At 40.1% G+C, this 12,263-nt stretch overlaps 3 protein-coding genes across 3 annotated transcripts; 2 read left to right on the top strand and 1 right to left on the bottom strand.

Annotated features, from left to right (window-relative positions):
• Positions 1 to 2,922: 2,922 nt before the first annotated feature.
• Positions 2,923 to 4,213, top strand: GCK72_003566 (uncharacterized protein; the record flags this gene model as incomplete). The annotated part of the gene is made up of 2 exons (XM_053724126.1): positions 2,923 to 3,635; positions 4,153 to 4,213. The coding sequence occupies 2 exons, from the start codon at positions 2,923 to 2,925 to the stop codon at positions 4,211 to 4,213; spliced, it is 774 nt and encodes a 257-aa protein (XP_053592771.1).
• Positions 4,214 to 5,251: 1,038 nt separating this feature from the next.
• GCK72_003565 (uncharacterized protein) lies at positions 5,252 to 5,710 on the bottom strand (the record flags this gene model as incomplete). The annotated part of the gene is made up of 2 exons (XM_053724125.1): positions 5,252 to 5,436; positions 5,614 to 5,710. The coding sequence occupies 2 exons, from the start codon at positions 5,708 to 5,710 to the stop codon at positions 5,252 to 5,254; spliced, it is 282 nt and encodes a 93-aa protein (XP_053592770.1).
• Positions 5,262 to 7,813, top strand: GCK72_003564 (uncharacterized protein; the record flags this gene model as incomplete). Its single annotated transcript, XM_053724124.1, has 8 exons — positions 5,262 to 5,516; positions 5,630 to 5,758; positions 5,813 to 5,911; positions 6,121 to 6,330; positions 6,500 to 6,718; positions 6,770 to 6,934; positions 7,203 to 7,364; positions 7,688 to 7,813. The coding sequence occupies 8 exons, from the start codon at positions 5,262 to 5,264 to the stop codon at positions 7,811 to 7,813; spliced, it is 1,365 nt and encodes a 454-aa protein (XP_053592769.1).
• Between the last annotated feature and the right edge of the window lie 4,450 nt (positions 7,814 to 12,263).

Raw genomic sequence — 12,263 nt, 5'->3', positions numbered from 1 at the left:
ATGTGCGGTTCAGTGATCAGACTTCATCATCTTATACATATTTCTTCTTTTCATCTTTTTCTTCGTTTTACTTCACCTTCAAAACCAAAACACCTGCTTTTACTTCTACTTCCGCATTATTTGGCATTTGAGTTTGCTGGAGTAGTTCTTAACATTTCACTCGTTTACTCGAGCCAAAAAATGTTATGTGCCAAAACTTTCTTAGAGAAGATTTTAGGTTCACATAGACAAGGAACTGGATTTGATCTCTGAAGAGAGCAAACTAGGAATTTTGGAAATAGTTTACCCCAAAAATCAGATTGCCGAAGACCTATGCATGTCTAGACTTCCCCGTTTCCCACAATTAGTTGTTTTTGAAAATAAAAGAAGAATCTAAGAATAGAATAGAGCAGAATCAGTAGATCAACCTGTTCAGCCTGCGCAACAAGTTTCAGGCACATAGGTTGTACTTGATGTTTATCCTACTAGCGGTTTAGTCTCATTAAATACTTTCTGATGTCTTAGGATATTTTGAGAGCCTTCTACAAAGTCAAAGTTCAGCAAAAATGATAGTTTGTTTCACCTTTTTCTTTATAACTTTCTGGAAACACAACCAAATTTTTGGAATTTTTTGACATTAGGACACACCGACAGACAGATAGACACAAAATTTGCAACTTTAGGGTCAAAAAAATCTCCGAAAGTAATGCTTTGAACAAAAAATTGCTAATTATTTTTCAAACCCTTCTCTCTGAAAACTTAACCGATTTCAAAAGTATTAATATTTTTTGAAGGTCTGACTTGATTATTCATATAAACCACGTTTTAAAATACTTAGAGCCTTAGACCTCAAGCCTTAGGCCTAAAAAGGTAATAATTATCTGTTTTCCCGAACTTTGACCTCTTTTTTTTTTGAAAACCAGACCTCGAGGGCAAAAACTAAATATATATTTGGAATCAGCATTTTTTCAGCTTTCCAATGATATAGGTCTCGTCCCATATCTCCAAACGGACTCTATGGCCTTCCATAGTTAGGTCTTCATTTTCCGATAGAATCCAGTTCTCATTATTTTCCGATATATGGGTCATCATCCCCCTTCATTACCATCCCATAACGATGCATGATGACTTCTAGCCTTTCTATTTCTCATCCTAATCATCAGTTCCCCTATTTTCTCCGTCTTCTGCAAAAAACCAACCTATTTTTGTCCCCTCCCCTCCCCCAACGTAATTAAAGTTTAGGACCCCTCCCTCAGTCTTATTGGCTCCCTCTATCTCATCCCTTCTCATCATCCATCCATCCCGTCTTCATATTTTCTATATTTTATTTATTTTTAGAACTTTCGCTCTCCCCACCACCTCTTAACTACTTTACTTCTAAGCTTCCGATCTCCATCATATTCTTCACATCTTCATAACATGCCGAGCCAAAAATAACTGAGTTTTCAGTAGGTGTTTGTGGCTGTAATTTCATTTTACCACTTGTTTTTTTGCTTTCTGTACACGAGTATAGGTTACATTTACACAACTTTTTCTTAGAAATCTGACAAAATGTTGGTGGTGTGGTGCCAAATTATAGATGTTGCATATGGCTACACAACACATACAGCGACACATATACACATCGGAAATATCAAAAAACTTTGGTCGTTTAGCGTGTGGTGTGCTGAATCGGAATCCCGCCCAGTTTTCTTGGCTTTGACGTCTTGCTCGGTTTCAGATATATAAATTTAGATTCTAGATGCATATGCTGTTGGTGGTTCTCGCACTGGATCTTAATTTAAATATCACCAAGCGTGATCGAAGGCTGGTCACTAAGATATTTCTCGGATTATTTTGTATCTTATGAATTTGGTGCCTGCAGTACACATTCTGAAGTTTTTAGGTCTTTGGGTTTTTGAGATATAAACGATTGTGAGCTATGCGCCTTTAAAGTTGGCGCCCTGAAAGCACACCTCGCCTTCCAATCTTTCATGTTTCAAAATCGTGAAGAGATAGAGAAAAGTTGTCAATTACAAAACTGTAGAGCTCAATTTTTTCTATTTAAATAATGTAAACTAAATTACACTAAAAAATTTTGTTGACAAAAATTTCAAGATTCTGATCTAATATCTTATTTCATGTATTTCTAGTATGAACTCTAAAAAGTCTAGTACCAGAAGAAAACACTCTTCTGATTTTCCACATGTCTAGCCTTTTTTCCTGACTTCCGGTTTGAGCACCGCAGTGATTCTAGATTCTAAAAGCTTTCTAGGTCAGTGAACCATAAGTTTTCTACTAAGATTTACATTTATATTATTTGATCAGTGATGCTAGTCAGACAAATTTCATTTTTCATTCAACCAATGAGCTCCCAGCATTTTTCACAAACCTTCTCGTTTAAAACCTTTCCACTTCTTTTTTTGCGAGAGTCCCGAGTTGCTTCCCTTCTCCAAGCGCACCTCACTATTTTACGAACTTCTCTCTGTGCGGCGAAAATGTTTTCTCTCTCCCTTTTTTCTAATCGTCTCTCTCACTCTCTCCGTTGGTTTTGCCCCGCAGAGAGAGGGTTTTATTTGACTGACTGCTGCGTCGCGTTTCTATTTTTAGAATCTTCTCCCCCCTCCCCTTACTTCATCTCTTCTCGGGGTGGTCGTCCAGTCTGAGTCTCCTGCGCAAACGCTCGCGTTTAGTGTCTCCACTACAGTACCATTCTCTTAATCTAGAACACTCTATCACTTCCGATCTCAATCCGCTTTTTTTTCGGCGGTCTTTTTTCAAGGGAAAACCGCCCGCCCAGGCCCCTCTCGCGTGCGCAGCCTACTCTCGTCGTTCTTTTTTGTTTCGTCTCTTGTTTTACCGTACACACTTTCTACAACATCTTCTATCTAGCCAGTGACGTCATCTCATCTGAATCACACCGACACCTGAATCATCTGGAGATCATCTGAAGAAGAGAGAAGGATGGCCACCCGCCCTCGATCTTCCTCTGTTACTCCAGGAGATACAAAAGAACGACGGAACGCTGAACAAGAAGATTGGAGGAGGAGACTATCAGCGGCGATCCGTCGAGAAGACGCAGGATCCGTGGAAGCTGCGGAAGCCGAAGATGAGGACGATAGTTGTTTTGTACTCCACCCATTATGCCGTGCTGGTCCACTTCAGATGACTGTCAAGTCATCAACCAACACATCACCAACAACAACATCTTCTGCATCGTTTCAGTCTGCACCATCATCTCCCGACTCGCCTGATGAAATACCGACGACCTCAGGCGGTTTTCCATTAGCCTCCTCTTTCCCGTTTCCCATTGCTCCCATCTCAGCGCACAACATAACATCCTCTATCACAACTGGCTTAGTGAAGAAGCGGAGAAGCTCATCGTCTCCAGAAGACATTTGCCGTGAAAAAATTCCTCATCTTCTTCTGAAAACCTCATCTGGAGTTGTGGTTCCCTTAGCTACAAGATCGCAAAGGGCGCCAGCGTTAACACTCCAAAATCCACCACCATCGGCCGCTATTCGGACGGCACCACCACCAGGATTCTCAAACCATTCGGTGTGCTCGCTTGATGACTCGGCGGAGCAGATTGAGGAGCTAGATGACTACTACTTGCGACGTCCAACAACTTCTGCAAGTGCACCAACAAGTCCAATTGATCATCGACTAGCGGTAAGGTGGGCTCGGGGACGGAGCGCGGCCGCGGACACTCCAGTCAATTATTCGGCCGAGTTTTTTTGGATGAAGTCACACATGTCCGGTCATTGGACCCTGAAATGGTTCTTTCAGGTAAAATATTCTTCTCTCTCTCTGAAACTTTCAATCTCGATCTATTCTTAGAAACCAAACGACTCTTTTGCATCTCTTCTCTCTCTTCTCATTTCTTCATCCAAGTAGAAGCCGTGTATCCAAAAATAGCATTTTTCTAAGAAACCAGAGGAAAACAACAATTTCCATCTGTCCTCCATCTCCTCGGCTCTCCATTTCCGAGTCATGTGACATATGAGTCTTCATATTTCCATCTTCCCCTATCATATCTTTCTGATACAAAAAAAACTGATACGGGCCAAAAGTCTGGGCAAAAAGTCATTTCCGCTTCGTGAATTTTTGGTTTTCGAGTTGGCTTAGATGTGAGGTTTAGGGAAGGGGATCAGTGATAGAAGACAAAAATATAATTGGAAAATATAAAATCAGAAGCTGTGATCAGAAGCCGTTGGCAAACAACATCGAGTTGTTATGGCTTCCTCGTGTTTAGCGGGCAAAAAGGAGTTGAAAATAAGAAAATAAGAATAACTATGTTAGTACAAAATATTGATCAATGGAAAACAGGAGGAGTCTTTCTGAAAATGATATCGACTGTTGTCACAACATGATAGGAGTCAGTGATCACAATGCAGTTATCCTCCCGATGACAATGATGTGTAAATATACAGAAAACTACCTAACAATTTGGTAAAAACTCCGAAAATAGAAACATGAAAAAACACGTAAACATTGAATTATCCCTCTCCTCTGTGTTTTGTTTTTGTCCCGTTCTCTCTCTCCGATACGCTTGAATTCAGAAGATTCGGATTTTGCGTTTCTAGAATTCTTGAATTCCAAATTCCAACCATGACCGTTAATAATGTAAGTCTTCCCCAATCGATTCGTCAGATTTCTACAGTTTCTCCTATAGTCATAAGGCTCTCGCGGCGTTTCCGGGGAGAACTTGCAATCCAAACAATTCAGTTTCTCTTCCGCTCTCCTTATCTTTCTCTTCCTTCCCACTCCCGCTGTGTGTGTTTGTGTGTTTTCGGGTCTGTTGACACAACATTTTTCGACTCCACGCCGTTTCTTCTCTCTACAGCGGATCATACCATTCAAGAAAAAGTACAATAGTAACTGAGTCCATTAAAAAGAAAAGAAACTTAAAATATCCGCGACGCGACCGCAACGCGTCCTCACCTGACTTAAAGGCGCCCTTTCATATTCGAGGTATCTTAAATCGACCTGAGTTATGAACTTTGTCTCAGGTGATTGTTTGATACCTCAGATACTACTTGAATGACGCCATACGTGCCAGAAAGGAAGTGTATTGAATATAATGCGAATTAGGTGAATATAGAAACATTCAAGAAATAGATTGAGATTGCATAGAAAAGAAATGAGCAAGAAAACTCTGCTTTTCCTTTAACGTCTTCTTCTCCTTCTTATCCGTCGTTTCGCCACGCCTTCGTATATCATCACCCCGACAACTAGTCACCTGCCTTCCTCCTCATCCCTTTTGGCTAATCCCTTGTCAAGGGCAGTGTAGCTAGCACCAAATGACAATCTCATCGGCGCCATCATCCCGCCGTTGTTCGTCCTCATCGTTGTGCTCATCTGAAACCGACGAGCTGACAACCAACACTAACACTTCCTCGTGTACGACGTCTTGCTCCTCGGAAGACGATAACGATGAATCTGAATCTGAATCCGATCTCACAACGCCGTCCTCTTCTGAAGGAAGTTGTGAGAGCTATGATGATGAGGAGGAGCCCGAAGGAGAAGAGGACCACTCGTTGACTCCACAGCCTAATGTTTGTGTGTTTATGTAGGATTAAGTTATTAGGAGAATTCCAAAATTTAAATTAATGGCAGTTCAAGTCAAAAACTATTCACAGTTCTTGCTCAAACCATTGCATATTTTCAGAACACGGCATGTCTCGACGATTTCGATCGGATAAAAACATTGGGAACCGGCTCGTTTGGCCGGGTGATGCTTGTCAAACATAAACAGTCCGGCAACTATTATGCCATGAAAATTCTTGACAAACAAAAGGTAATTAGGCTAACTACGGTTTTGTCTGAAACTTCTTTAATTTTTCTTTTTCAGGTAGTCAAACTCAAACAAGTGGAGCACACGTTGAACGAGAAGCGCATCCTTCAAGCCATCGATTTTCCGTTTTTGGTCAACATGACATTCTCGTTCAAGGTACGAAAAGATTTTGAGTGGGCTGAAAACTTATGAATACGAATCCTAATTATATGTATGTATGTGTCTCCATATACTATGTGGGTGGACATGAGATTCTAAGAAAACGGGGATAAACAAGTTTTTTCGACAAACAAACCTAATTATATAGCAAGTTGGGAAAAGAAAATGCTGAAAAATGATTTTTAGTATCTTAAAATAACTTTCAGGACAACTCAAATCTCTACATGGTTCTCGAATTCATTTCCGGTGGCGAAATGTTCTCACATCTCCGCCGAATCGGACGTTTCTCTGAGCCACACTCTCGCTTCTACGCTGCTCAAATCGTTTTGGCTTTCGAATATCTTCACTCGTTGGATTTGATTTATCGTGATCTTAAACCAGAGAATTTGCTCATCGACTCCACCGGATACTTGAAGGTAGGCATATATATATAACATTGAATAATCCGATTAGAGAGATATGAGATGTCAGTTTGACACAAGTGGAGAGCGGATTATATGGAATGATATAGATGAGATTATATATTTGTATTTTTGAATACGTCTCTCTTCTTTCTTCAGATTTTTCTTCAATATTTATATTCAGATCACCGATTTCGGATTCGCCAAACGTGTCAAAGGAAGAACGTGGACTTTGTGCGGCACTCCAGAATACTTGGCACCAGAGATCATTTTGTCAAAGGGATACAACAAAGCTGTCGATTGGTGGGCACTTGGAGTGTTGATCTATGAAATGGCTGCAGGATATCCACCATTCTTCGCCGATCAACCAATCCAGATCTATGAGAAGATCGTGTCAGGAAAGGTGAGGATAGATGACTAGGGACTGCTAAAAATACAGTTTTCTGTTATACAGGTCAAATTCCCGTCTCACTTCTCCAATGAGTTGAAGGACTTGCTCAAGAATCTTCTTCAAGTCGACTTGACAAAACGTTACGGAAATTTGAAGAACGGAGTTGCCGACATCAAAAACCACAAATGGTTCGGAAGTACCGACTGGATTGCAATCTATCAGAAAAAGGTGAGTCTAATTAAAACTAATTATTCAATTATTCAATCAACCCTTTCGGAATGGAGTGAACCATAGATTTGTGGCAGACACTTAGAGGAGATTTTGAAACCTAGATAATCAAAAACTGTCGCTCCTCGATGTTCTGAACAAATTAGTGCATGTCTGTCTGTATATCTGTCTGTCTGCATGTCTCTATCCTTATGTTTCTTTTCTACTTCTGCCTACCCCTTCTATTGTGTCGTATCGTGTAGTCTCGTGTACTGATGGTTCGTTGTAGATCACGCCGCCCTCATTCTCCAAAGGAGAATCCAACGGACGGCTCTTCGAGGCTCTGTATCCACGAGTCAATGGTCCAGACGATACGCGTCATTTTGTGGAAGAAGTTCAAGAGCCAACGGAATTCGTGATTGCTCCAACACCGCAGCTGGCGGAGTTATTTGTGGAATTTTAGTGATGTAACATGGAGCATGCTTCTTCTACTTCTTTCTCTGATTACACTATACATTTACAACTTGGTTTGGTTTTTTTCTTATTTTTTCTCAATCTATGTATGCAAGTGCGCTCCACGGTGCAGAGGCAAAATAACATATTGAGTTTGCATGAAATAGAGTAGAAGTGTTTCTTTCAAAAATTCTAACATTTTCTTTTAAACTTAATATGCTGGCTATCCAAAAATTGTACATACTCATTATAGAAATGTAAAAGGAGCGCACTTGCATACTCAAAATCCCACACAATTATTTCATCCTCACATTATTCTAGATCGAAGCTCCATTCCTTCCAAAATGCCGTGGACCTGGTGACGCCTCCAACTTTGACGATTACGAGGAGGAGCCACTTCGCATCTCGGGTACCGAGAAATGCTCCAAAGAGTTCGCCGAGTTTTAATCTCTCTCTCTCTCTGTCTTCATCTTTTAAGCCTCCCCTTTACATCAAAGTCCTTCATCACCTATTCCCCTGAAGATACCCGCTCCCCTATTTTATTTTTGTCCTGTCCTCCGATGGCTATATGTTGTACCACTAAAAAAACTATTCCACCCCCCCCCCCCCCCTTCCCCAAAAATGACTCATTCTCTCAAATCCAGCCAAAAAAACGTTCTCTTGATGGATAGGCCTGGGTGCTCATAGGCTCTGCTCCACAGCCCAAGTTCCCACACCTTTCCTATCTGTTCTCGAGAAATATTATTAAGATGCTTTACTTTTTCTTCTTTCTCTCTTTCTCTATCTCTCACGTTTCCTTTTTTCCAACTTATTCTTGTATTTTTACAAACTGAACCGCCTATAATTTAGGACACTTGGTTTTAGTGTTTACTGTCTTCTTGCCCCCGTCCCCCCTTTTCTCCTTTTCTTCCCACACCCCTAATAATAAAATGTAAAAATTATAGATTTAATGGATTCAGTGAAAATCCACGGAAAATCCTTACCCTATCAATATCAAAATATTCTAGTCAACATCCCCCCTCTTCCCAAAATTTCCGTTCTTCTTTTCAATCCCTCTTGACCCGTCTAGTCTTCTTTTTTTCCTGTTACTCCCAACTTTTGTCTAGCAAAGTTGAGTCTTCCCTGTCCCGTTGCCACACCCTCCCCGTCTGAAAATGTTCTTCGTCAAAAAACTAATTTTAATTATATTTTTTCATATAAATATATATATTTTACATTTATTTTGAAAACACTCTCCTTTTAAATGTCCCCCACCTTTCTCCTCTCTTTTTGTCATAAAGTAGTTTTGTGAAAAATGTGTTTACATAAATAAGTACGTCCTATACAAAGCAAAAAAGGAAGCGCAAGCAGATGCTCCTGAAAATTTAGTAGAAAAATGCCCGTACTCTAGCTAATTTGTTTAGCAGTTTGACAGAAAAATCTGCATCCGAAGATACAGAAAACTGGCTGAGTTACAAAAGATTGGGTTCTTTCCGGAATGATTACGGGAAGTAATATTTCAAACAAAGTTAAAATGATAAACATTGACTGATCACAAGACTCAAGGTTTCTGAGGTCTCTTAGCACTTTGAATACGTTAATTTCTTCTATTTCAGATGATGTTTTTGATAACCATTCTACAACTAAGGTCATTGGGAAGATGTCAATCACAGGGAATACATATTCTCCTATTCTATTCTGATATTCTTATATCCCACGAGTCGCTAATCTATCCCTCCAGGAAATCGGGCAGGTGGACGCTCGAGTTCCGCCTTACATCCACAGTGTTCAGTGATGTGGACTACGGTCATACGTCTACCATTACTTTTCTTAATTTTACGAATTATTCCAAATATTAAAAACTGTTTCGAAATGACGTTTCTTCAATTGATGCGCTTCCTTAACAACGCACTATTTTCTACTGGTTTTTAATAGATCTATTATTTATTGCATTTTTAGAAGGGAATTTTGAAAAAAGTTTAATTTCGAAGGATTTTCCGCGGAAAAGTTACTTTGCAGCATTAAAACTTGTAAAAGATCCTAAAATTACACATTTTTACGTTCTTTTTCCAAGGTAATATATTCCTCAGACAACTCAGCCTCCAGCAGTTTTTTCCTTTTAAAAATCAAAAATTTAACTATTCATCGATAATATGTAAAGTTAAAATAGAAAAAATAGTTTTTAGTGGAAAACATTAACTTCCAAAAAAAAAATTAATTACAGCATCCCTCGTAAACCTACATTAAAGGCGCACGGCTCAATATTGTCAATGGGCTCCGCCACGGTTACAGTTTTAATTGAATTTGCCTTTTCCTTGATACAAAACCGCGTTTTCAGCTCAAATCCAACTTGCTCGTATTTTTTTAGTCGTGGAGGCGAAGACTTGATGGGTTAGGTGTACAGGGTGCGGCAGAATTACCCGCACAAGCTATAAGTGCTATATCTAAAAAAGTAAAAGTCAGAAAACCATGGGAATCAACAAAAAGTTTATTCATGAGCATAACAACAATTATCAGGTAATCTTGTTCCATCCGACCACCTCTCTTTTCGATGACAGCACGAAGACGTCTAGGATAGGCATCGATGGTTGCACGCAGGTACTTTGGCGACAAAGGGCCCCATTCCTTGACCAGGGTATTCTTCAGCGCCTTGATACTTTAGTGGGATTTAGCGTTGACCTTGTTTTGTAAAACCCCAGATGGAATAGTCCAAAGGATTGAGGTATGGGGAGGACGGTGGCCATTCGTCCTCCGGGATGAATGCAGGCAAATGGGTCTCGTACCACTGTTGCGAGAACTTGGCTGTGTGTGCTGGTCCACCGTCTTGTTGGAGCACCCAGTGACATCTATTGAAGTACTTCTGAGCCCAGGGAAGAAGTGTCTTCTCCAAAATCTGCGAGATGTAGACTTCTTTGTTGATTTTGGCTCCTTGATCGACAAAAAGCAATGGTGGCTTGCCATCAGCACACACTGCTCCAAAAACCATCACACTAGCGGGATGAGAAGCTTGATGTATGGTCCTTTTGTTGGCAAAAGCTTCCTCAGGCATCTCAGCAAGTACTCAATGATTTTGAGGATTGAATTCTGCCTGTACGGTGAACAGCTTCTCGTCGGAGAACACTGTCACCAAGTGTTCACCATTGCGCGTGCGCGGAAGGAGCTTTTTTGACCTTTCGAGTCGTTTCTTCCTTGTAGCTTTCGAGAGAATGGCTGCTTTTGGTACACGATAGCAAGTAAGCTTCCGCTTGTCTTTGACGACCCTTTCCATCAAACGTGAACTAATTTTCATACCTTTCGCCATCTTTCTGATGCTCCGAACTGGATTTCTTCTGATTCTCGCGTTCACAGCTTTGATCCGGCCTGGAGTGACGATTGTTGCTTTTCTTCCTCTCCCACATCTATCCAAAAATGTGCCAAGCTTTTTGAAACTAGAAACCTAACCATAGACGGTTCTACTTGGGACTCCGAGACTTTTAATGATGTCAACCGGAGGGACTCCTGCTTTGAAAAGGTTCAAAATGGAAGAGCGATGTGGACTCGGCGGTGCCATTTACCGAAAACAAAACCGATCGATCTGAATTTTGGCAGAATGATAAAAAATAATATGATTAACAAAATTTGAAATAATACGCGCACCAGAATTGCGTCAATCACCTTGCTTTATGGCGTCAAACTTTTGTGCGGGTAATTCTGCCGCACCCTGTATTCACACCCAACTCGCTCGTAGTTTTTGTGAAGACTTGATGGGTTGGATGCATAGCATCCAACTCGCTCGTATTTTGTGGTCAATAATGAAAAAAACTCAGACTATTGCAAATGCTGTCGTGATTGTCTCCATATCGCGATGATTAGCTTCATACGATGATACAGTACCAACTTTGGTGCAAGATCCGGAACACTCTAGTTATGAGCGATATTCACAGAAAAGGATAATGAGCAGCATTCTATTGCTTGGATTGTCTTCCGGCAAGATGTCTTGCTTATATTTCAAAAATGGGTGAGTTATTACGAAAAAGAGATATTTCCTACGGTTCAGAATTTTTTTTACTTACCACGAACTCTTTCTCAGCTGAATTTGTAGTCAAGCTTTCAAGTATTTGAGTGATTTGTTCCTCTATAAGTATCTACTTACCAAAAAAGTCAATTCATACCATATAACCCAAAACAGATCGTTCCATTAGTACAAACTGATGCGTCTTGATTAGTTTTGTACAGAAATGAAACGTTCTGTTTCGGAGGTATTTTTCAATCGTTGCGGTTTTAGAAATATGGAATTCAAGTGAATAGATAAATAGATAGACATAAGAAGTTTGACGAACTCTTTCGAAAAAAGTGATCTTACCAAATGTTTCTTCCCATTTTATGATAGCGCGAAAGGGAAGGGCGTGGTCATTCTGTTTCTAGAAGTTACGCTTGTTTACTTCATTTGTAGTCGTGTGGGGTTGAAACTGACCTTGTGGCGAGAAGAATAGATAGAACATGAAAAAATAAGAGAGTACTGGTATCTGTTCCGGCTGAGGAATTTTGTTGTCAGAATGTCTTTGGTGACTTCGGCATGCTTCTTTATCTGTAATCACCAAAAATCATCGTTCTTCAGAAAGTTGGCAATTTTTGAAAGTTTGTCTTGAAAAGTTATCGGAAGTTTAATGTTATGTTTTTCAGTGACAAACTACAATTCAATTCCATTTAACATTGTTTGAGACCTGATCGACCGAAAGTGCATGTGTACCTTTTCATCGAGTGAGCAGGGGATTATCTCTAGAAAGATTGTCAAAACCAAGATGAAATATAATGAAAACAAGGAGATATGCGAGAATTTGTGTTTGTAGCAGCTGATTATATTCTGAGATGTTTGTAGCATCTAAGCTGCCATGGGTGTACTTGATATTAATCTTGTCATGCTCAAGTCTTGTTAACA

Source organism: Caenorhabditis remanei, chromosome I (genome assembly GCF_010183535.1).
Source record: "Caenorhabditis remanei strain PX506 chromosome I, whole genome shotgun sequence".
In the NCBI taxonomy this organism is placed as follows: Eukaryota; Metazoa; Nematoda; class Chromadorea; order Rhabditida; family Rhabditidae; genus Caenorhabditis; species Caenorhabditis remanei.
This window is presented reverse-complemented; position numbering and strand designations above follow the sequence as displayed.